Here is a 22,837-nt window from a genome sequence, read left to right as displayed (position 1 = left end):
ATAATAAAAAACATAATGTTGAAATTAATTTACACACGTTCACATCGATTGATTTTATTGAACATGTAAACACTCAACAAGATAAAAATAACAATTTAAAGGAAAAATATTCAACATACAAATGGTGGAAGGTGTGTGCTGACTTCCATTTGACACGAGTTAGCTGGGGTCTACACATTTTATATACTTAATATATTTTTTAAATATTGTATATATTCTGCTACATGAAACACAAATATATTTTGAAAAATATGAAAACGAAGAGGCGGGCTCTTTACCTGGTCACTCTCCAGCCAATCAGCGACCTGCTTTTTTTCACCCGGGCAGCCAATGAGCGGTGACCTCACCTTCCCCTCACTCGGCTGTGAAAGAATTTCCCAAAGCTAAGCGATTAAGCGACGCCAAATACAAACATCGTCGTATTGAAGTTTATATAAATCATGTTGACATCGTGATAAATTGCTCAAATCGACTTTTTGTATGCAGAAAGGGAGCGGAGGGATAGTGGAGGTTTACCTGCCGGCGGGAGAGACGAGCGGGTGGCGGTGCGGGGGTGACAGGAGGAGGAGAACTGGAAGAAAAAAAAACACTCAGGGAAAAAAAAGAAAAGTGGACTTACCTGTACGCCAACTTCTGCCAACCCGCTCCTCTTATCACCTGCTCCGACTTGAAAGTCCAGTTCCACCAGGCACCACGCCGGGGAGAGGAGGTGAAATATGTCACAGGAGACAGACAAGTAAGTGATCTTACCTGTGGAGACGATCTTTGATTCTCGGACCAAACTGGGGAGAGGGGGTTCCACTTTTTTTCTTTCTCGCTTTGGAATCATTTTTTTGGGGGGAAATACTGCAAAATACATCTTGAATTTGAGGAATAGTCGCATACTAATCATTTTTCATCATTTGTGGTTCTCTGATGATGTAAAGATATGGAGGAATACTTGTTTTGGATTCGCCGTTTTTTTGTTTTTGTTTTTTTAATCAAAGGAAATACCTTCAAATGTGCATGGACGTTTTTTGTTCTGTTTTTAATTTCAATATTTGCATTTTGCCTTGCACTGCACGAGCCCTACGGCCTTGTGTAAATATGCACATTAATAGCGGGTGATTATTCATCAAGAACACTGAGCTAGTATTGATATGCTTTGTGCTTTAAAGCCTCTCGAACTTTTAATCTGAATTCTTTTTTGTTTCCAAATGTTTCTAAAACTTAAATTGTGCAATTTTGGCATTTGATGTGATTTGAGGCATTATTTTGTACATACATTTGGCCCTATTAGCTTAATTTGACTTAATGATTGTGGGGAGAAAAAAGTGGGCCCCAAAGCGTTATGGATGTTTTTTTTTTGTCTGCAAATAAATGTTTTTTTATTCCTATGTTGGTTTCACTAACATATTAATGGATATAGCTGCTACTACTACCAATTCTGGTTATATTTTGCAGATCATATTTTATGCAAAATGATGTTTTATCTTATATTAGGCTAAATTATATTTTTCTCATTTGTATGACTATACAGATGATTCTATATTTATCTGATTATTCATTTTTAAAAGATCAATCAAGATTACTGTCAGTCCAGAGTTTTTTTTTATACGTGTAAAAATAGATTTTCAATAATATTAAAAAGTCAACACAATTTCTCATACCAGTTGCTTTTTTGTGTGTGTTATTGAAAGGTGTGTATGGCCAAGGCGCGACCGCTAATGTCTATCGCGTGCTGTGTAACATTTGGCGGGCGCCGAGTTGACACCGGGCCAAACTAAAGCTGTTGTGACAATACGCCATGTTGTAGTACTCCGTGGTCTTACCCACTAAACTTAAGCCTCTTGACTGTGACAACTGTGTTGCTAACCAAAACAGCAGCACCTACTGAATCTGATCAGATTATTATAGGTTAGACTCCCGAGATTCCTCTTTCTGTCTGATTTAAAAATCAATCTTAGCCCATGATGTGAAAGGGTTTGCCAAGCCCTGGTTCCTAAAATAAATGTGAAGGTCTCTATGGTGTCCGCCTAGTAAGCGTCTGGTGGTGGTGGTCCCCAACGAGAGCTCCTTCCCAGCCGTGCGGCGGGCCTACACCAGCGAGGATGAGGCTTGGCGCTCCTACTTGGAGAACCCGCTGACAGCCGCCACTAAGGCCATGATGAGCATCAACGGTGACGAGGACAGCGCCAACGCCCTGGGCCTCCTCTACGACTACTACAAGGTACCTTGGCTTCATAATCTGGACTTCAAACTGTGCAACCGCATCTCAGTTGTATATTTTTATTTCACCTTTCAAAGATTTTAAAATAAATCGTGATCTGAGTCTACAAATGTTGGTTGTCTTCCAGGTTCCTAAAGAAAAGAGACTCCTGAACGCTCCCAAAGTTGCGGAAATAACAGAAGAGCAGGAGAAAAGGTTGGTCAACATGCTAAATTGCTAAACAAATAGTCATGTTCTGTTTCTGGCATCACTGCTACGTGTTTGTCCAGGTTGCCTAGTAACCCCAACGGCGTCGAAGCTGAGACGTTGGACAACCGTGTCCAGGTTCTTAAGTCAGTCCCCGTCAACCTGTCGCTCAACACGGAAGACCCCGGTGGCCCCGGAGCTGGCGGGGCGCCCTCCGTGACCCTGGTGAAGGCCGAGTCCTACGCACCTGTCTTCATGACGACGGGCGCCGGGCTCCACTATCGCGTGGACGGCGAGGAGGCATCTCGGGTGGTCTACGAGCAGAGCCCCTACGAGGTGACCACAGTCAGCCACAATTCCTACGTGAAGGAGGACCAGCAAAGCCCGCCGGACAGCCCCTTTGACGAGGAAGGGGACACGGTGAGGAAGGAATCAGGTCCCCAAATATTTAATAAAAAGCTCCTTTTATATAAGTGTCTCTTGTGTTTTTCTCGCCAGAAGTACCACACGCCTTCCTCGCTGGCGTCAGATGACTTTTTGTTCCACCAGGAAGGAACGTAAGTCACCATCCAATGTGTACACAAGCGCCCCCCCGTTTTGTTATGAGATCTAACAAGTCCCGTGATGTCATAGCGAGAGCTTCCAGTACACCCTGGATGCCACTCGCTCGCTCCGTCAGAAACAGGGCGAGGGCCCCATGACTTACCTAAACAAGGGCCAGTTCTACGCCGTCACCCTCAACGAGCTCAGCGCTAACAAACGCCTACGACACCCCATCAGCAAAGTGCGGGTGAGTGCCGCGAGTGTGATGAAAACTAATTCTTGGAACAAATATTATACATCTCCTCTACGTCGTTTCACAGAGTGTGATCATGGTGGTGTTTAGCGAGGACAAAAACAGAGACGAGCAGCTGAAATACTGGAAGTATTGGCACTCCCGGCAACACACGGCCAAGCAGAGAGTCCTGGACATCGGTGAGATGTGTTTGATTTAACTTTAATTCCGATGCTGGAATGCCCGTTAAAAAAAAAAAAAAAAGGCCACACTGAGAGCAAACAAGCCCCCACCCTTCTCATTGCCCGCCTTCAGGCTAAACGGCCACCATGACACACACACACACACACACACCTGAAGAATAGCGAATTGTTACTGGAATCACTTCTCTATGACTTGTTGATGTGTGTGAGAGGCTTGTTTGTGTGTTTGACAAGCTCGGGCCTGCTACCCCCACGAAAACTTTGAGGTATGTCACACACACACGTGCGTACGGCTATACACGCACGCACACATGGCTTGTCAGGACAAGGAGCGGAATGTGAAGATGCGCGGTCCGTTCAAAATAATCATTTTGGCATTATGGGGGTCTTCATATTGGATCATCAACAAAGAAAAATGAGTCCGGCGTAAACTCAGCACGGATTGACGGCAACCGCCCGGCTAGCTTGCTGGCTAAATCACAGGCGGCCCTGCACCTTTTTCCTCTTGGTGGACGCAACCTGAAACCGCTGGTCGAGCTGATTTGAATAGCTAGCAGTAAAGAGGATGTGTGTGTGTGTGTGATGTGCAGGTGCCTCGGGGCCACGTCATAGAATACGTGAGCTCATTTAAAAACCTATGTGTGTGTGTGTGTGTGTGTGTGGGTGGGTGATACTTATTTCCTGTCTCCATTGTGCACCTGTTGCGGAACAAGTAAAGCCTAACATGCATGTTGATTCCTCCACAACATATAATCGTAATACCCAGACTTTGTGAAAAATAGGCCCCCTTGTGGCCATGTGTTGCAAAACATTTTTTTGTTATCAAAATTCGGGTGCAAATGCCCTGCAAAACATTGGCAACTTTTTATAGGCAGTGTGAAAGGGGCTCTTTGCTGCTCTAAGTAACAGAATTCCGAAGACACACCTGTTTGCTCCTCAACCACTAAAAGAGTTTGTTGAGCGGCTTTTTTGAAGCCAGAGCGTTTGTTTGTCCTGTCCAGATAAGACTTAAATTGAAGCGTGCGCCATTGGATTGCTTATCAGGAACAAACAATGGCTACTTGCTTGTGACTTTTAATGACCACTCTGTGTGTTTTTTTTTTTTTTTTTAATGCTGTGATTCTCCTCCCAGCTGACTACAAGGAAAGCTTCAACACCATCGGCAACATCGAAGAAATCGCTTACAATGCCATCTCCTTCACGTGGGATGTCAACGAAGAGGCCAAGGTAAGAAAAACGGCTGAAAAAGATTAAATTGACATGGCAACACAGATGCTGAAATCTAATTGGACCAAAAAAAAAAAAAATAATTCCATCTATGTAGTGAAAGCGGTGCAGACAAAAGACTGCAAAATGACAGTTATTGACATTTCAACCTCTTTTAAACCAGTCAGGTATGTTTACCCATGCCGGAGGGGTGTTAAGAAATAAAAAGCAGCGAGACAGGTTTTTTTCTCATGCTGATTCACTTGTTGGCAAATTACTGTGACTAATTTATTACACAAACGTCTAAATATAATACACATGAATACATGACCCTATGAATGCGCTGTTCGTCAGATCTTCATCACGGTGAACTGCCTGAGTACGGACTTTTCGTCACAGAAGGGCGTCAAGGGTTTGCCTCTGATGATCCAGATGGACACTTACAGCTACAACAATCGCAGCAACAAACCTCTGCACAGGGCCTACTCGCAGATCAAGGTCTTCTGTGACAAGGTCAGACACCATCCTAAACCAGTTCGATCAGAACACAATACTTCCCCCTTGTGGTCATATTAGTTCACACACATTTCTTTCTTTCAGGGAGCAGAACGTAAGATAAGAGATGAAGAGAGAAAGCTTTTCCGTAAGAAATCCAAAGGTATCTCAATAGTTTTAATTTTATGAGAATATTCAAGATAAATTAACAGTAAACGGGAGCCATGAAAAACTGTTCCTTGGAACGCAGGTAAAGATGGAGGCGCGGGTGTTATAACGGTACCCAAGAAATCAGATACCACATATTTCAAGACCATGACCGACCTGGAAGCACAACCTGTCCTCTTCATCCCTGACGTCCATTTTGGAAACCTGCAGAGGGCCGGACAGGTACGGTACGATATAGCAGCATTCAAGAAGAATGTTGATGTAAAAAATTAAAATAAAATAAAATAAAAGCAAATCTATGTTTTCAGGTGTTCACCTTCAACACAGAGGAAATGGAGCGAGAAGGGTGAGTGTGCCCAAACGTGAAGTGTCATTTACATCAGCTCAAAAAGATATGCAAATGAGATGCACTACACGCAAAGCATAAATTCAATCAAGTATTATTCATGACAATGTTTGCATCAGGAGCGTGTTGGTCAAGAGGATGTTCCGGCCGTCCGAGGACGACTTGTGTCCGTCGCCGCAGAAACAGATTAAGGAGGAGGTGAACAAGAGAGGTATGGAGGCCGGCCTGAAAGAACATTACTAGTAATGCACGGTCGTGCTACTCTTAGTAATATGACATGTTTGTCCTACCACAGTTCTGCTGTATGTCCGCAAGGAGACAGATGAGGTGTTCGACGCGCTCATGCTAAAGTCGCCGACGCTGCGAGGCCTCATGGACGCGGTGAGTGGCGGCTGCCATTTTGGTTGCCACTTCTTTTCAGGGTGAAGGGTGTCAAAACAGCACAATCAACATTTCCATTTACAGATATCTGAGAAGTACAACTTGACCACGGAGAAGATCACCAAGGTCTACAAAAAAAGCAAAAAAGGGTGAGGCGGAGTCAGCAGCAAATTATTACGGCGCCAAAGTTGCTATTATATAACTTTTCCCTTCCTTTTCTTTTTTCACCAGCATCCTGGTGAACATGGACGACAACATCATCGAGCACTATTCCAACGAAGACACGTTCATCCTGCACATGGAGACCTACGCTGACACCTACAAGGTCACGCTGACTGAAATATGAGCACACCCAAAAAAAGTTTTAAGACTGTGGGCTACTCTTGCACGGAGTAATCGGCGCTGGTCCTTAAAGGCAGAAATAATGGAGTCCATATTGGCGGATCCACTGTACAAAGTGTCTTGTCATTGTGTACATAGACTTGATTTGTATTGACGAATCCCCCACCCATTGTGTAAACATGTAGTCTTTATTAGTTCTTCGTTTGCAGCTTCTCTGCATGCCAGACTTGATTTGTTTTTATTGTTTTTTGGTAGTTATTTATTTTTCTTATAATATGTATCTATGTATCCATCAATTTCAAGTACTTCACATTTCAGCAATTTTGCAACAAGTCGCTCTTTGACAAGAGCCCTCACGTGACTTTTATAAATATGAAAATGTTATTATTCACGTTAACATTGTTAAAAAAAGTGAATAAATACACGTGCCATGGAAATATATCAGTAATCAATCTCATCTGTTATGCATGTTTCCACTAAAATGCTTAAGAAAATAATCGATTTGAATAATCCATGAGAGTCGCACTCTCCCGCTGGTAGTATTTACGCATGCGCAGACGAGTTTGACGTTAGCCGGAAGCTAACGGTATAATCATGCCACCCGCGGTATATAAGTACAAGGCACCAGATTGAATCTTTATCGCCGAATTATGTCCAATAACACGTATAAATGAATTGTGTGCTGCCCAGAAGTTTATTCATCGTCGTACAAGAAACGACACGACACTTTACGGCACCGGCTGTTGGACAACTCGGAATACGGCAAGCAGCTGCGGCTAATTGAAGCCCAAGATAAAGTTGGTGAGTAATATTTTGTAATGTTTCTGCTATATGTTTTTCAATTCCTTTGGTTGTTATTTGGTGTGAGAGTCAACAAAAACATCCACTTGATTATTTCGTCTTTATTTGAATAACAAAATGGACATCCTACACAAAGTTTACAAAATCTACCAATAAAATAATAATGATAGTGACATCCTCTTTTGTTCGACAGGTAACAACTGTACAGTATAAATGATACAATACTGTGTGTACATTTATTCTTTTAAATTCATCATCTATATTTGGCACTTAGACCACAAAATGCTAATGGAAGTGGGACTGAAGTACTCAACGGCCTTTTCCGCCGTCATTATCACAGTTGTTCTTTTTTCAAATTATTGTTTCCTTTCCACTAAAAAAACAACAACATTGTGTCTTCACACCAGCAGGGATTAAAAAAAATACTTAAGTCAGTCAAGGTGAAATTTGGTGCAGCTTTAAAGCATGACAAACATAAATACATGTATGACAAAAAAATTGGTAGCGTGAGCGGCCATATTGGGGAAACGTCACTTCCCACAACGCCATTTTGTGTGTGACTGCATAGCAACGCACAAATGTACGGCAAGCAAATATAATCATAAATCATAAAATACATACGCGCGTTTGGTTTTAGGGAACAAAATTAAACGCGTATGTGTTGCGGTATAATTTCTGCTTACCATACATGTGCTCTTGGTCTAGCATAAATATACATCTTTTTTTGTCCTTTCAAGTAAAAGAAAAACATAACATTGCAATAATTTACACATTTTTAAAGGTGAATTCATCATAAAAGAATAGAATACTATACATATCCTTAAAACAGCTATTTTTGTTTTATGTATGTGGAGTTTTGGGAGGAAAAAAAAATACAATTAGACCCAAAATGATTCGTCCACTGGCCAACATTTGAGTTTATTGGATTTAAAAAAAAAAATGGTGGAAATAAATAAGGAAATTATTTGAGATTTTAAACATTAATAGACATTTAATAGAACATTTGATTTTGAGTTGAAGTGGTGTTTTTTCAAATAATATATATATGTATATATAAAAAATGGTTAATTATGTTTACAGCCTGGATTTTACTGTGCAATTTAAGAACAAAATCGAAAAAAAGTTTTGGGGCGCCAAGCCGGAGTTGGAGCCTTTTGTTAAAATTCTAAAAATCAATAATACTGCAGAAAAACAAACATTATAGGTTTCAACATGTCTTCACTTTATCTCTGAATGTCTAGCCAGCACGGTCCTCATTAGGGGCTCGACTGTGTATTATTCCTCCCAAAAAAATGTGCGTTAAAATCCTTCTGACGTTAAGAGGAACTACATTTCCCAAGATGCTTCACTTTTCAGTTCTTGTCATCCACTGACTCTTCCCAATTCAAAAAGCGCAGCAGCAACCATGGATTCAGTGCAGTTTGGTACCTCCTAAATTCACTTTAGAAAAAAAACAAGTCCTGCGCATACAGCAATACAGTCTGTCAAAGGTGTCCTTCAGATGGTGTTTTTTTGAGGAACTAATTGCAAAAAAAAAAAAAGAGGTGATAGGAAGAGAAGCAAGCCGGCCGCTTACTGGCCGACGCTGCTTGGGTCGCACTGCAGCAGCCGCACAATGGACGGGTCACTCCTGGCGCCCTCCACAAACTCCTCTAAAGACAATTTACCTGAACAAAAAAAAAAAAAAATGATTAGAAGGATCAGTAAAATGTCAACTGAATTAAAGCAAATATATCATGACAGAAACTTCTTTTAATTGTTTTAAATACTTCTAGGAGGAAAAAAGACCTCACAAAATATTTTGTGGAAAAATATAATTAAATGAGAAAAAAAATCTTATAATTTTAATAGAATTAAGTTGTAATTTTGCAAGAAAAAAAAATCCCTTAAAATGCTGAATAAAAATCTTACCATCTCGATTCGTGTCCATTTGCCGAAAGATCTTATCCGTGCGTTTCTCAGGCGTCGACTCATCCTCCGGCATCTTCATCACTGAGGAGACCATCTTGTAAATGGCCTGTGGAGAGAAGACCGGTCACAGCGTGAGAAAGGATTTCAGTCATTTTCAACTTGATGGCAACCAGCGTCGTTGACAGACTCAAACGTATTAATTTTGCTCGAGATGACCACACCAAGACTCAAGTGAGTGATTAAATTCGATTTGAAGTTTTGACTATGTTCACATTGCTCTCTGCGCTTTCAAGTTCCACTTGTTTCACTTTGATATAAACACATTTTAAAATGAATACCCTAATGTTACCCTTGATCCCTAATAATAATAAAAAATAAAAAAACGAGGAAGGTTGTCGGCACTCCCTAATAGCACACAGCAGCTGGATGTGGTGCTGAGTCAAGAGGCAGCTTCTAGAAATTAAACACCGCAGGAAGTGCAGCTTGCTAAAATTACACCGCAGGCATGCGGGTATATGCGACGCAGCGAGCTTGAGCAACGACTCACCGTGACTATCTCCAGCATCTCCGCCTTGCTGATGTAGCCGTTGCCATCCAGGTCGTACATGCTAAAGGCCCACTTGAGCTTCTGGTCCAGCCGGCCACGGGACGTGACGCTCAGAGCGATGATGAACTCCCGGAAGTCAATGGTGCCATCGCCGTTGGCGTCAAACGTGCGGAAGACGTGCTCGGCGAACTTGGAGGCGTCGCCATACGGGAAGAAGTTGGCGTAGATCTTCTTGAACTCTTCCATGGACAGGGCGCCGCTGGGGCAGTCCCGCAGAAAGCCCTTGTACCATTCTGTGATCTCGTGCTCGGTGAAGTCAGTGTTCTCCATCAGGTCCTGCATGACATCAGGACGGAGCTTGCTGTTCTGTTTCCCCATGGTTGATGGTAAAAGTGATGTGTGGTGAGAGAGCGGCGGTGGTTTCAGACGTCTGAAAGAACCGACAAGAACGTTGTTAGGAAGCATCCAAATAATATTGTAAAACTATTGTGGCACCTCAAAGTAAAAAAAAAAAAAAAAAAAATACGAAAGGGTTACACAGAGGGTTGTCTGCCCCGGACCTTCAAACCTAGCACAGAAGGTCATACAAAGTTGGATAAGTGTGTTCGTTTTTAGGCTGTTCCCAACCGGAGTTGTACATTCTAAAAGAAGCTAAGCGATGATGGCCTCTCTGAACATCCCTCAAAGCAGACGCCAGAAGTAACCAGGCTATTTCTGCTCCCGTTAAGACTCTTACCTGCACTTGCAGGACAAACGAGACTGTTACATAATCGCGGCTTTGCCGAGATGGACACGAGGGGGATCACATGGTCAGGCCATGTCCTGCTTGTTGACCACCTCTTGAGATGGAAGAGTTCAGGTGGAAGAACAAAAGAACAATGCAAAAGAACATTTGCTGATGGCTCGAAAGAATTTGCAAGATGATTGTAAATCAGTGCCATTAGATTTACCTATCAAATTGAAATGCTTTGATGCTAGATGTTAAAAAGACTTCCTCGTCTATCGGTTCATTTCCGAACCCATTTTCTTTAAAGGTTTAGGTTTTAAGAGTAATTAGCAATGAGTACATTGCTACATTGTGTTTGTTTACTTTAGTTTTGGACTATGCGGGTTTTCCTGAACATCTTGTCTTCAGCTTACATAATGATCAAGAGTCTCCATTTATATCCCGCAGGTAAAGCCCAACTAAAGAGCACCAGAGTTAATCCCCCTGAAAAGTGAGAGGAGGTTGGCGTGTGCATGATGAGGAGAAAGACGACTCAGGGTATGTGATACCATCTGCTTCGGGGGATGAAGGTTCTTCTTGTGACAGTCGTACAGAGTTCGCTAGATTCTACACGATTGCAACTGCCACTAAACGGGTGCAACCAGAACAGATCAAACTCCGAGATAATACTACTCCCACCACTTTTGAGTACATAAAAACCGTTTCCTGTGTCACTTCCTGATGCTTGACTCGCTAACACACCTTTTGTCTCGTGTCAACTGAAACCGGCTTGTCACTCTCGCTGCTTTTGAACAAAGTCCCTCCATCGTGCCATCGTCGCTACGCAAACACAACCTTGCATTATCAATGTTGCGGGGGACTTGGGGGGGGTAATCCTCGCGACACAGGCGCTTTTATGAAACCCAAAAAGTGTCGCGGACGACATCTGCAAACTGGTGAGCAGACTGTCCATTGGACAAACAGTGGCAGCAAACTGCTGGCGAGTAGCACAAAGAGGGCACTGTTTGTTTTAAACCTTGAGCGAGCCCGCGTCTACATGCATGGAGGCCTAACCGGAGTCCAGGCAACATCAGAGCAGATCAAACTGCCAGTTGCCCGCATCTACACAAATAGAGCCAACTTTCAGATTTAGCATTACTCGCCATTTGAAGTGTTCAGAAGGACGCTTCCAAAGGGGTTATTAGCTCTCGGTTCCACCCGCGCTGTCTCTGTATTTTCTTCAGCTCTTCTGTTTTGTCTGTGTGTGTTTTTAGAACATCACATTTAACTTCTGTAATGTCTTTAGGGTTACTATTTTAGTTTCTGGGTTACTATTTCTGTTTTTACAACACCCTGTCATCACCACCAGTGGTATTCTTGTAAGCCTCAGTGACCAATGAACTTTATTAGCTAGATCTGTGAAGTTATTTTTTCCTTCCATAGATTAGTTGGTCGAGTGGGGAGGACTGCAGAGTCTTGAAGTTGAAAGCCTTAAATGTAAACATAACAATTGATCATGTAATCCCGATGGATGGTATTTTTCCTGCTCCTGTTCCAAGTACTGTGTACACACTTGCTTTAGCTTTTATTTACAATGAGTTCTGAGGTTTGATTTATTTTTTACACTACAAAGACATATAAATCGACAGCTACGTCTCAATATGGACCGCACGTTAAAATTCAGCGCATGCATTTAGGAATTTGTCCCAGTAAATTAAAATACTAAAGACTTGCTAGCAAGTTACATTTGTTTTTTTGTTTTAATTGAAACATAAATAATAGCTCATAATGCATTGGGAAGCATGTCTCCCTTTGGGGGTTTCATAGATGCCGAGTGGAGCAGCCTCATCCGATTAGGCAGAAGTAGCTAAGCTTTATCCGCTGCACGAATCTTCTCTGCAAGACTAAAACACGTTGTGCAAAATAACTTTATCTAACGTTGCGTCGACCTGTTGGCGTACCTGTGCAGTAACATAACTACCAGGAAGCTACCAAAGTGCCTCGGAGATGGGGGGGAGGAGGGCGATGGGACCGAACAACTTACCTCGCTTTCAAGTCGCTGTGTGGAAGAGCCTCCAAAAAGTGTCTTTAATGGCCCATAACAATTTGAGACGAAAGTTTCCGAGACGACAAAGAGGCGGTGACAAGTCGCGAGAAGCCACACGGGAAGCTGCAGTTCCCCGGCTGGGTCTCGGTCCAAACTCCGGCTCTCGTCGTTCGCTTGTGACTGGACGTACACACTGCAAGCTGGGCAATCCTCTAGGCGTGACGTCAAAGTCTAAGCGTCACGTGGGTTGAAGGTGACCAATGAGAGGCCCCGTTGGCTTGGCAACGTAAAACCCAGTGGTTCGTTAGGACATTCATGAGACAATTTATTAGGTACACTTGCACCATAATGTACAGAAAATTAATATTTTGATCGATGCATGGATAAATTACATGATTTTAATTTAGATTCTGTTATAGTTTAGGATTGCATTCCCCCCCCTTATTTTTTACCATTGCATGATAAAACTGAGATACTTCTAATGATGGTCACCAGCCTCTCAGTACGGTACAGGTGTCCTCATGCAGGCACATTTGCAGCCACGCTTTGCCTTTACCTTAAGATGATTAGCAGGACACAAAGCCGTCGCGGCTTATTCAGCCGCTGTTCCTGGGCGTGTTTTCTTAATGGCCTTAGAATGGGCCCTCTCTCCCTTCTGCTGAGTCAGCAGGCTGGCCATGCAGAGCGTGCTGACACATTGAATGCTGGTTTGGAATGAATCATGTTCTTTGCCTTCAGTAAGTGCTTTCCCAGAAGGCAATTGAATCCCAATAAACGGCAATCACAAAACATCAACAGAGGTCAGGAGCACCGTGGAGAACTTTGAGCCCTGGAAAATGAGCTATTCGCCATAAAATGGCTGTAATAGCTAAATCTATAGCGTACTCTTATTCATAGGATTTATTGTCCCATATATTTCCAAACAATAATCTCATCTATAGTATGAAGCAATATAATCTGCTCTCAAAACTGATGCATTAAAATGACATAACATCAATGCCTTAATGCATGTCATGTCGCACGCCAGCGTAATTCGGCGCCACGCTCCCCCGTCGTTGGACAATGTAAAGATGTTGACCTTTTATCCACATAATCCGCTGGGCTAGTTTGGACCCCCGAGGCAGAGAACGCCTGAGTGCTGGAAAGCGGCAGCATCTGACTAATAGCTTTGCATAACATTGATCTGACCAGCTGTCTACCAAAGAGTAACCCCACCTCACTGTGCATTTTGGTGTAAACAAAGCGAACGTGGCGAGGTGGCCCCATGGCATCAACAGGCGGCATCATTAGGTAACATCAGCTTTCTGAAGGGGGGGCATTGAGAAGCCGTTGATCTGCACGGGAGAAGACGATCCACCAAGCTCCTGCGATTATCGCTTACCTAACCACTCAGTGTCAACCTTGGATCGCCTCCAGTGGTGGCCATTCACTGCCATGAGATTTTTCTCATTGGATAATTGGACTCAATGCAAGAACGCGCTTTCTTGCATTGTGCGGCATTTCGTAAAATCACAGTCGACTCCATGCACAAATTATATCGCTTTAGATAAACATCTCCCGAATAACTGTAATTTCTCTTCTTGTGCCTTGGTAGGTGCTGCTGTTTTAGGGAGCAACAGACTTTGACTAAGATCATCATCTTCTGCGCCCCGTGGGAAAGGGTAGGCCTGGCTGACCTATTACTTCACCGCAGCGGCCGCCGTGCGTCACCATTGGCGGACTTAACGGCCAAGCTTGACTGGATTACAGGTGACTTTATTCTCAAACAGGGACATGCTGAGCAATGGCGTGTTGAGCTTCTTCGCAGGAACCCGTTGAGGAGCTGGCAGGTGTGCGGCCATGTGTTTTTTAGCGGATTTTCCGAGGCCCTCTCGTGCAGCAACATCTGTGTCCAAATTGGAATATGTGACACGATAGGAGGCTGTTGAAACTGATTAGTTGTGTTTTTTAGTACAAGATGAAATTTGGTGCACATGATCAAAGGTTCATCCACAGTAATGTCATTATCATATTAGCCACTAATCAACTTTAACTCAATTTTTTATTCTATAGTCATCACAAGACTTCCACCCCTGTGAACTTTACTGATTGGGCAACATTTTTTCCCCCCAAAATGGCTGAGCCACAAACCCCGATGTCGATGATTGACCAAACACAGACATGGTATCATTGCTAGGTATCTGTTAAAATGTATTTTAATATTACGCAAGCTCTTTTAATTGCTGATACATTAACTATCTACAGAGTTAAATTGAGACCGCTGAAGGAGTGGAAGCTGCTTCAAGTAAAGGGCTTGCATCAACATCACAAGGTAACTAATGCATCACTTTGACATTTTTTTTCAGTCCAATCAATTTGCAGTGAGTGGGTAAATATATAAATATTGTTGTCAAAGAGAGGCATAAAGACCAATATTATTTTGATTTAATGAGACACAATTGTAAATAATTTGGCAGCTTTTTTTTTTTTTTTAAACAAGATTCAGTTTGTAAAATGATTCATGGTTAAATCCAGCCTATTTCATGTGATCCTCAAATAAGAAGAACGAGTGCTAGATGTCTTCTAACGATCTTAACTTTTATGATGACGAGGAAAGGTCCTCCTCCTGTTTGCTAGAAGCAAAGTGAAGGCCCTCCCTCGAATCCAAATGCCAACACGAACCAGACCGGCGACGTGTCATCATATTTCATGTTTCGACTGTACAAGTGATTTACACACGCAAGCAAGACAGGCTCGGTGTGTTTCTGAGGGACCAGTTACAGGTGTGGATGTTCAGTTTTTTAGTTCAGTTCAATTATTTTATCCTCTGTCTGCAAATTAAGGGTCTGTCCAATTTTCACAATAGACGCTTTTTATATCATTTGTGAAGGAAATGTTTGAGTAACATTTTGTCCTGCTTTACTTTTCTTTCAGGCAATGGACAGCAACAAACCGTGGGCTCTGATTGTTGAGAAGGGCATGTTGGAGGAGTTCCTGGACAAATTTAGGCAGCACTTCAGGCTTGTCCTCTACCAGGACTTCCTGAACGACCCGGGAGCGCATGGCCCCACAATCCAGGTTCTGTTTATATGGGCATGTATCCCGCAGGTCACCCCGACGCTGCTCAGCTCACTCCCGGCGCTCAAGGTGATCGCTACCGCAGGGGCGGGATATGACCACCTGGACCTACCCTACATTGCCCGGTTGGGGGTTAAGGTGGCCAACACGCCCGGGGTGGTCAGTGATTGTACGGCGGATATGGCTATGGCGCTCCTCCTCGCATCAGCGCGCAATATCGTTGAAGGTGATTATGGCTAGTAGACTTGTAGCTAGGGAGGAATGCTAGAAATGATTATGTGAATGGTTACATTTTCCATCAGAGGTCAGTTTGGGCTGTTAGCGAAGGTTGAGGAGAGTCTTTGCTACGTGTGATATTTTTATGTTTGTCTCGTACTACATGTAGTACCGGTGTCTTTGTAGGTCACCGAATTATGATGGACCCCAACACCAGTGTCATGCCGCAATACCTGGGTAGCATCAAGGTCTCGGGGTCCACTCTGGGAATCATCGGAATGGGAAATATTGGCTGCAAAATTGCTCAGCGGGCCAAAGGATTTGATATGAAGATTCTCTATTGTAACAGAAACAGAAGGTAAGATGTACTGTAATTTCCGTAAGCGCAAGAGTAATTGCATAAACAATGCTGATCACACCCATAAAAGCATTGACATGGACTCTGCATTTAATTCCTGAATTAGAAGCACCTAGAAAATAAAATGTCTCAGATACAGTCAAACAAGTAGAACATAAAAGCCTCCACTGTATTTGCCTCACTAAATACACAAAACGGATTAATTTATGTTTACTTTGAGAATTTGTCTCTTCTCAGAAGTGTGGAGGAGGAGCAAGTGCTGGGGGCGAGCTACTGCAAGAACATGGACAACCTGCTGGGCCGTTCTGATTTTGTGGTGCTATCCGTGTGCCTGACATCGGAGACCACCGGCCTCATCGGCAGCAGGGAGCTGGCCCTCATGAAGCCCACCGCCACACTAGTCAACATCAGCAGAGGTTGGGTGGTAGATAGTGAACATCCACATATTTGGGGTTCTCCTTTTGTGAATTCACCTTTTTTTTCATCTTTGTATTGTTTCTTTGTTCAGGTGCAGTGGTGGACCAGGTCGCGTTGGTTAAGGCGCTGAAAGCCGGGACCATACGAGCGGCTGCTTTGGATGTGACTTATCCTGAACCTCTCCCAAGGTTCTCACACTGAATCACAGCATCTCTAATTGAAGTCTCAGTGGCTTATCTGTAATCACGTTCTTCATTTGACTTAGGGATCATCCTCTCCTCGACCTCCCCAACGTGCTGATCACCCCTCACCTTGGCGTGATGACCATCACCACCCTCAGAAATATTGTGGAGAAGATGGTCGACAATGCCCTGGCTGCCATTAGAGGAGAACCCATGCCTGATGAATTGAAATGCTTATCATTAGAGTTTCCCAACAATGTTAAAGAACACTTTTAACATTAATATTGGTTCTGGACAGTTACGTGTATTTTTCAATTAAAAACCATTTTTTTTTATTATTAGGTATTAGTTATTATTTGTTATTAATGGCTATAAACGATGACGTTTTCAACGTAACGCACGGCTCACTCGCATCTGCCTGTTTAAAACCAAAAAGTCCATTTTGTGAAAATATAAGATAACTTCTGCCTTCGGAACATAAATTTGAACGCATGATTGAAATAATGTAATAGTCTAGCAACTACCATTTGAAATGTTTCTCAAGAGTTCATTTGAGTCGCTTTAATGACAGGCACTTATAGGGTCCTCAATGTTGACGTCAGACTCGAAGGACCCCAGAGCGCTTGACATGAAATCTGGGCGAGCTGTTGAATGTTTTCATCGTTTGATTGTAAACTAAAGTCACGTAATTCAACCATGTTTATCACTTCACAAAACTCTACGCCTGTGTTTAAAGATTTCACGCTTGTTTTGGTGAGTCCAGCAAATATACACCATTTATTACGAATCCAAAACGAGATATTGGTACGTCTGTTCTATTCATCTGTCGCTTGCTAATCTTAGCCCGAAATAAAATTAAGTAAAACTGCTCAACGCATGTACCACCTTGTTAACTTGTGAAAGTTTGTCTCATAACATTAGCCCGCGGTGGCAGTGGGCAACGTGGGGCAGCTGGCGGTGGATCTCCTCATATCCACCTTGAACCTGCCCAGGGTCGGTTTTCTCCACACGGACTGCCTCATTCCCATGGCGGGGAACAACCCATACGCCACTGGCAAGGACGACGCACATGAGCTGCATACAGCCGCAGAAGGTGAATCGCCAGTTCTTAAAATCTCCATAATCCATGATAACAATTAATGTTCTTGTCAATAGTCTTTGCTGCACCTGAGCTCAAGATAGCAGTTCTTCAGATCAGAGCACCAATTGTCAAGGTATGTCAATCAAGAGATGATCAGAGAATCATAAGATGAGAAGAAGACTGTATTAAATGCACATGCATGCAAGTTTGATGGGTCCCCCCTACTTCGCAGAGGAAATCTAGATGTTTCCGTCAGCTGCTACTGTCCTGGATCAAGGCAAGTGGCTTCTCCCGGACAGTGGTTCTCTCCAGCAGCCATGCCTACCAAAGAGATGACCAGCAACTGCAAGGGTAGCACAACAATACTAATCTTTATGTTAAAACTTAGTATCAGAACCAAAATTAGTCACAAAGAAGAAAAAAAAATTGCTTTGATATGTCATGATAAATTGTGTGCTTGTTCTTAGGACCCCGTTAAGGTACCTGGTCACGCCAAGCCTGCAGAAGTGTATCGGCGATGCCTTCAAGGATCTGGGCTGGATAGAGATGGAGAGGATGCCCATTTGCCCGGGACGTTTAGACGCCGAAACTGAAGAGCCAAAACTCTACGTCCCCGGTGGAGGCATTACTAAAGGCCTCTACATAGACAGGTAAGGCATTTGTTTGTTGATATAGTCTACAGCAGGAATGTGCGTGTTAAGAATGCGGTGCTGTTTAAGTTGCACCGAGGACGTTCCGCTGGCAGTACTGCTCATCTTCTGCTCGGAGGGCGACAATGTACCTGACGCCTTGGCGCTTGTCAATCATATGGACGATTGGCTCCATCTGCTGGACAACCCGGTAAGTCTCTAAATACTTTGATGGGGAAAGCCTCAGTGACACAAAACTCGAGAAAAAAATCCACATCTGATATTAGATCAAAATAACTAATCACTATTAACTTGTAATGGGAAAGCTAATAGATTCAGGTGCTGCTGTTTTTCTTAGCAACACAATTCAATGGTTTGTGTATACTGTAGTGCTTTAATATCTGTGCCATTCTAAGTCTCAATTTGCCGCTTTCTTTCAGAACCGGGAGCCCAAATGGAAGATTCCAACTTCCTGGAATCTTCTGTTTGGGAGCGGCATCCCTCCAGCCCTTTTCTGAATTTTTTGTAACCTTGTTCTATATTTCAATAAAATCTATCAAGAGCCAGAGTGAATGTTTCTCTTGCTTGACCTCATTTGGTCTCTGACTAACTGAAAGTGCTTGGCCCAAAGCCATACAGTGTTTCCCAGCAGTTCCACCCCCGCCTTGTCCGTAACTTGACTCTGAAACAAAAACGCTAAACAGCCCCCTCAAGTTTTCATTTTGGTACGTCCTACGCTTTGTATTGCGGAATTGTCAGGGGCACGTTTGAGAGCTTCCATGAACAAAATGTATCCGTTGTATTTTTCAAATAACAAGTGGAAAACAAGTGATATTTCATAGCAATGACTGTGCCAATTGTTTACAGAGTTCCATACATTATGTAAATTACATACTGTTTTTAATAGAAGAGAACATAGGAAAAAAAATCATTGCCTTTACTTTTTTCATCAAACTCTGGGTTTAAATGTTGCAAACATATTTTTAATATATACTGCTTCGCAAACTTTTAAGAAAAAAAAATATGTACAATTGTACATGCCGTTGCCTTTGCTTCATTTGAGGTACATTTTTTAATATAAAAAAATAGAACATTTTTATCAAAAAGTTCTCCTACCCAAAAATACACATCTGAACAATTACAACCTGTCAATGCATAGGTCTTATATCAGTCTGTATAAACGTATGACAATTGCTGCAAAAAAAAAAAAAAAAACATTTGAAGAAATGCTGGTGTAATTTGTTATTTTTCTTTCTTTCTTTGAGTGGGCGTGTGTTGTAAACAGTTTGGAGAGGAAGAGGAACAGGAGGTGCTGGCGAAGAAGAAGCAGAACAGAGAGGTTGGTGTTTTCCCTGCCGATTTTTTTTTTTTCTCTCGTTGTTGATGGCAGCCAGGTTGGTGGAGCCGTGTCAGAAGTCGCTGGTCTTTGCTCTGTCATGATACAAAAGCAAAAATATGTAAAAGTCATCTCGACGTAACAATGAAACGCAGGAGATGACTACGATGTATGCCCCTTGGCAACTTGGGGATTCATCGCATGCATTCCAATTGGTGGGCTAAAAAATGTGTTGTGACTTTCTGTCCCTTCCAGCACAAAATGCAGGCTTTAAAAAAGTAGGGGGAAAAAAATAATAATTTCAGTGTGAAATTATTAACTATTAAGACAGTCTACTAGTGCACCATAGTCGTTCTCAGATATTGACAAAATGCTTTCAACACATTAGGCATATCTGAAAACTTATGAATTTGATGCAAACGTGCAACAAAAACACATTCACCCAGTCAAAACAATTCCAAACGGTTGCCTAGCAACTTATCAAAACAAAAGCACAGCAGAACGGAAGAAGGAATAAAATAAAATAAAAAAACAACACAGCACACGCGGGGGGGGACATACGAGATCAGGAGCTATTTGTAAACCGTAAAACTGAGGGTGCTGGGTCACGAGCCGCAAATGCAGCCCAAACTGTGCGAGGAGAGAACAGCACATTGAGAGAAAATGGAAGTGCATGTGAGTGTGTCACAGTGATTATGGAAAGCTGTTGTTTATGATCCTTGGTATCCATCTTAAGGTCCATGAACTGAATTGTCTTGCTTGGGAAGACGAAGTGTGCTCTGGTACGTAGACCTTAAGTGGAAATCAAGGAAAATTCCGCATTTGCACGCCGGCGTAACCACCTTTTCCGCTTTCTGTCGGCGTCGTTGATCCTTTGGCTTTGGGCTATGGAGAAACTGTCATCCCTGCGTCGTTTGCTGTCCAAAATCAAACACGTAAAATTAGAGCTGGCCAATCTGGCTTTAAAATTCATCAAGTTGGCACAAATGAACTCATCTTAATGGATCAAATAACCCTAAAAAACAACAACGCTTAAATCATTGATGGGTTGATAATCTATACTAACTGTGTGTTGTTGTCCTGGTCAGGCGACTGGCTCGGCCTCTCGGCGTCATCATGTCTGTAGTCGTCTTCCTTGCCAGGCAGTCCCGCCCGCTGGCCGCCGTTGCATTTCTCCGGCGGGTCGGCGGTGGGCTCCTGGTCTTCCCGGGCCGACTCTCGCCACTGAGTCTGCGAGACGGGAAGTAGACGTGAGCTCCGTGTTTTGACGTTCCGATTGTAGACGTTATGAGCGTGTTTACCTGCGCGGACGAGTCTCCCATGATGCACTTTGCTCCCTCAAGGACAGCCATGAAGGAGAAGCGCAGCTGGTCAGGTGTCTGTATGAGACCCATGCGGTACTTCCGCATGTCTAACAGGATCCTGCGGATGTCCAATGGCGACTCTTCTTTCCTTCTATCCATCTGCCAGACAAACATATATTCCTCAAAAGATAGAAATCGATGCCCACCTCGTGTCAGCTAATATTACTACCGATGTCGATATTATTTTCAAATCAAATCTCACCAGCACGAGACATGTGTCCACCAGCGAGAATGTCCCCGAGCGTCCGATGCCTGCGCTGCAGTGCACCACGGCTGGGCCGTTGTCTGCCCCCAGTGCCCCTGACTCGCGCACCTTTAACAGGAAGTTGAGGAAAGACGCAGGTGACTCGGGCACGCCGAAGTCGGGCCACGATGTGTAGTGAAAGTGGTGGATCTCCCGCTTCTCCCCAGTCTATGAGAATAGATTTGGAAATTAAAAAAAAGAGAAGGTAGTTAACGAGCAAGATTAATAAGCACGTACGCTAATGTTCTGCAGCTCCAACACTCTGGTGGTGTAGCAAGACTTGACGTCTTCTGACAGCCGCGTGACCAAGAACCGCGTGTCTCTGAAGGCCATCTCACGCTCCTCGGTCACAGGCCAGTACTGGGCGCACTTTTCCTATCGGACAACGAAGAAAGAAAAGTGATGAGGTGCTCTACAATAGGACATCCCTACGATATGTAGGAATGAAGCTATAATGTAAACATGCCCAGTATCACTTTTTGTGATGCTTACCGAGCCTTTCTCAATCACCCTATTAAGCATAACGATGGCTTTGGTCTTTTGCTCCCAGATCATGAGCCAGAAGTGGCCACACGTGTTCCTGAGGGGACCCTGCAGACAGGGACAACAAAAATGTTAGCGACGTCCGAAATGAGATATTATAAGTGTGCATTCCCACTTGTGTATTTCAATGCCCACAACTGGCCTGAGTCAATATGTATCGTCTCTGTGCTTCCTCCATCACCACCAGGCTGGCGTTGATGTAGTCGTTGTCTGCGTTTTTCAGCTTCACACGACTATGGTCAACTGTGGGGGGACAGCGGTAGCAAGTTAAAGTCGGGTATTGTGTTTGTTAGAGACAAGCATGTCTTAAACGTACATGGGCTGACGTCTCTGTATCTGTTGCGGCTGCGATTCTCAGGATACTTGGCTACTTTATAGGAGCACTCATGTGACTGACTTCGGATTTCCTGGAAAGTGACAGCAGAAATTATTATTTTTGTGAAAAATACCATAAAATGAATAATTGCATAAAATCATAGTAGGTGTTATAGTATTAAACATCAAAGTACAGTCAGTATACTTCCTAAGTGTATACCTATTATTACTTTTTTTTTTTTATCGGTCTGTGGACATCGTGGTTCTATTATCAATATCACACACAGAACTGATCTGAAGTCTGTTAAACGTTAGCAACATGCTAACTTCACTTACCATGTACAATTTGTGCCACCGGCCCTCCGACTCAATGTCCTCAAACTCTCGCTCCATTTTCACCGAGGTAATCCCAGTGTAATGACCTGCCAAGACTAACTAACTCATATCGTCAGCCGATCCAGATGATGTTAACAAAAAAAACAAAGGAGCTTCTTTTGCGTGTACGTGTTTAAGAGGAATTATGACTTCCCTATGATAAGCTTTCTTTAGCTGGTCGTCACTTTTCGCTAGATGACGTTTAAGGTTTGGCGCATGCGCGGTAAAGGGGTCCTCCGGCAGTTGTCAAAGGCGACAACTCTTTTTTTTCTTTCTTTTAAATTGTGATAGCGATAACTACAAACATAAATAATATCCACGTAATATTTTTCTACTTTCATTTTCAACAATCAAAATGGGGCAGAAGAGAAAAACAACAATTTTGTGGCTGGTTATG

General features: G+C 43.1%; 5 protein-coding genes across 14 annotated transcripts; 3 read left to right on the top strand and 2 right to left on the bottom strand.

Annotated features, from left to right (window-relative positions):
- Positions 1-547: 547 nt before the first annotated feature.
- Positions 548-6,748, top strand: grhl2b (grainyhead-like transcription factor 2b). Of its 2 annotated transcripts, XM_049751431.2 has the most exons (16): positions 565-736; positions 2,020-2,209; positions 2,337-2,404; positions 2,479-2,815; positions 2,894-2,952; positions 3,029-3,185; positions 3,259-3,370; positions 4,506-4,600; positions 4,934-5,092; positions 5,180-5,237; positions 5,325-5,464; positions 5,551-5,588; positions 5,708-5,799; positions 5,884-5,969; positions 6,054-6,118; positions 6,201-6,748. In XM_049751431.2, exons 1-16 carry the CDS (start codon positions 717-719, stop codon positions 6,313-6,315), a joined length of 1,791 nt encoding a protein of 596 aa, XP_049607388.1. In that variant the 5' UTR covers positions 565-716; the 3' UTR covers positions 6,316-6,748. The 2 variants fall into 2 exon arrangements, 1 of the variants encoding a protein (XP_049607388.1); XR_007487927.2 differs by lacking the exon at positions 6,201-6,748 and having other exon boundaries at positions 548-736; positions 5,325-5,469; positions 6,054-6,116.
- A 450-nt stretch (positions 6,749-7,198) lies between these two features.
- On the bottom strand, positions 7,199-12,531 carry LOC125987294 (neurocalcin-delta B). Its single transcript, XM_049751608.1, has 4 exons — positions 12,321-12,531; positions 9,571-10,000; positions 9,024-9,129; positions 7,199-8,779 (listed from the first exon to the last, which is right to left on the bottom strand). Exons 2-4 carry the CDS (start codon positions 9,946-9,948, stop codon positions 8,685-8,687), a joined length of 579 nt encoding a protein of 192 aa, XP_049607565.1. The 5' UTR covers positions 9,949-10,000; positions 12,321-12,531; the 3' UTR covers positions 7,199-8,684.
- zgc:136493 (uncharacterized protein LOC692276 homolog) lies at positions 9,118-16,894 on the top strand. 9 transcript variants are annotated; one of them, XM_049751545.2, is made up of 11 exons: positions 9,118-9,254; positions 10,745-10,834; positions 13,918-14,072; positions 14,376-14,486; positions 14,568-14,636; positions 15,031-15,085; positions 15,237-15,606; positions 15,783-15,954; positions 16,192-16,370; positions 16,463-16,559; positions 16,637-16,894. In XM_049751545.2, the coding sequence occupies exons 7-11, from the start codon at positions 15,240-15,242 to the stop codon at positions 16,827-16,829; spliced, it is 1,008 nt and encodes a 335-aa protein (XP_049607502.1). In that variant the 5' UTR covers positions 9,118-9,254; positions 10,745-10,834; positions 13,918-14,072; positions 14,376-14,486; positions 14,568-14,636; positions 15,031-15,085; positions 15,237-15,239; the 3' UTR covers positions 16,830-16,894. The 9 variants fall into 9 exon arrangements, with proteins under 9 accessions (XP_049607502.1, XP_049607497.1, XP_049607503.1 ...); XM_049751540.2 differs by having other exon boundaries at positions 14,376-14,499; positions 14,568-14,634; positions 14,920-15,085; XM_049751546.2 differs by having other exon boundaries at positions 14,376-14,499; positions 14,568-14,634; positions 14,920-15,146.
- Positions 16,895-16,973: 79 nt separating this feature from the next.
- Positions 16,974-18,831, top strand: psmg2 (proteasome (prosome, macropain) assembly chaperone 2). Its single transcript, XM_049751568.2, has 7 exons — positions 16,974-17,306; positions 17,475-17,646; positions 17,709-17,767; positions 17,867-17,985; positions 18,102-18,284; positions 18,354-18,474; positions 18,704-18,831. The coding sequence occupies exons 1-7, from the start codon at positions 17,205-17,207 to the stop codon at positions 18,779-18,781; spliced, it is 834 nt and encodes a 277-aa protein (XP_049607525.1). The 5' UTR covers positions 16,974-17,204; the 3' UTR covers positions 18,782-18,831.
- Positions 18,832-19,092: 261 nt separating this feature from the next.
- LOC125987252 (tyrosine-protein phosphatase non-receptor type 2) lies at positions 19,093-22,653 on the bottom strand. Its single transcript, XM_049751515.2, has 10 exons — positions 22,402-22,653; positions 22,067-22,157; positions 21,893-21,993; positions 21,700-21,798; positions 21,445-21,582; positions 21,166-21,375; positions 20,901-21,062; positions 20,666-20,829; positions 20,442-20,516; positions 19,093-19,694 (listed from the first exon to the last, which is right to left on the bottom strand). The coding sequence occupies exons 1-10, from the start codon at positions 22,456-22,458 to the stop codon at positions 19,673-19,675; spliced, it is 1,119 nt and encodes a 372-aa protein (XP_049607472.1). The 5' UTR covers positions 22,459-22,653; the 3' UTR covers positions 19,093-19,672.
- Between the last annotated feature and the right edge of the window lie 184 nt (positions 22,654-22,837).

This window comes from Syngnathus scovelli, chromosome 19 (genome assembly GCF_024217435.2).
Source record: "Syngnathus scovelli strain Florida chromosome 19, RoL_Ssco_1.2, whole genome shotgun sequence".
In the NCBI taxonomy this organism is placed as follows: Eukaryota; Metazoa; Chordata; class Actinopteri; order Syngnathiformes; family Syngnathidae; genus Syngnathus; species Syngnathus scovelli.
Note: the sequence above shows the minus strand (reverse complement) of the source record. Positions and strands in the feature narration are given on the sequence as shown.

Excerpts from the sequence above, each read along its gene's own strand:
- LOC125987294 (XM_049751608.1), bottom strand. The coding sequence starts at position 9,948 with ATGGGGAAACAGAACAGCAAGCTCCGTCCTGATGTCATGCAGGACCTG. Across the intron at positions 9,130-9,570 it reads AGATGCTGGAGATAGTCACG|GCCATTTACAAGATGGTCTC; the intron begins GTGAGTCGTTGC and ends TTCTCTCCACAG. Across the intron at positions 8,780-9,023 it reads AATGGACACGAATCGAGATG|GTAAATTGTCTTTAGAGGAG; the intron begins GTAAGATTTTTA and ends TTTTTTGTTCAG.
- grhl2b (XM_049751431.2), top strand. The coding sequence starts at position 717 with ATGTCACAGGAGACAGACAA. Across the intron at positions 2,210-2,336 it reads TCCTCTACGACTACTACAAG|GTTCCTAAAGAAAAGAGACT; the intron begins GTACCTTGGCTT and ends GTTGTCTTCCAG. Across the intron at positions 3,371-4,505 it reads GCAGAGAGTCCTGGACATCG|CTGACTACAAGGAAAGCTTC; the intron begins GTGAGATGTGTT and ends TTCTCCTCCCAG.
- LOC125987252 (XM_049751515.2), bottom strand. The coding sequence starts at position 22,458 with ATGGAGCGAGAGTTTGAGGACATTGAGTCGGAGGGCCGGTGGCACAAA. Across the intron at positions 20,830-20,900 it reads TGGGAGACTCGTCCGCGCAG|ACTCAGTGGCGAGAGTCGGC; the intron begins GTAAACACGCTC and ends CCCGTCTCGCAG. Across the intron at positions 19,695-20,441 it reads GCCGACAGAAAGCGGAAAAG|AGCAAAGACCAGCGACTTCT; the intron begins GTGGTTACGCCG and ends GTATCATGACAG.
- psmg2 (XM_049751568.2), top strand. The coding sequence starts at position 17,205 with ATGTTTTCATCGTTTGATTGTAAACTAAAGTCACGTAATTCAACCATG. Across the intron at positions 17,986-18,101 it reads GATGACCAGCAACTGCAAGG|GACCCCGTTAAGGTACCTGG; the intron begins GTAGCACAACAA and ends GCTTGTTCTTAG. Across the intron at positions 18,475-18,703 it reads TCCATCTGCTGGACAACCCG|AACCGGGAGCCCAAATGGAA; the intron begins GTAAGTCTCTAA and ends GCTTTCTTTCAG.
- zgc:136493 (XM_049751547.2), top strand. The coding sequence starts at position 15,240 with ATGGACAGCAACAAACCGTGGGCTCTGATTGTTGAGAAGGGCATGTTG. Across the intron at positions 15,955-16,191 it reads TATTGTAACAGAAACAGAAG|AAGTGTGGAGGAGGAGCAAG; the intron begins GTAAGATGTACT and ends GTCTCTTCTCAG. Across the intron at positions 16,560-16,636 it reads TATCCTGAACCTCTCCCAAG|GGATCATCCTCTCCTCGACC; the intron begins GTTCTCACACTG and ends CATTTGACTTAG.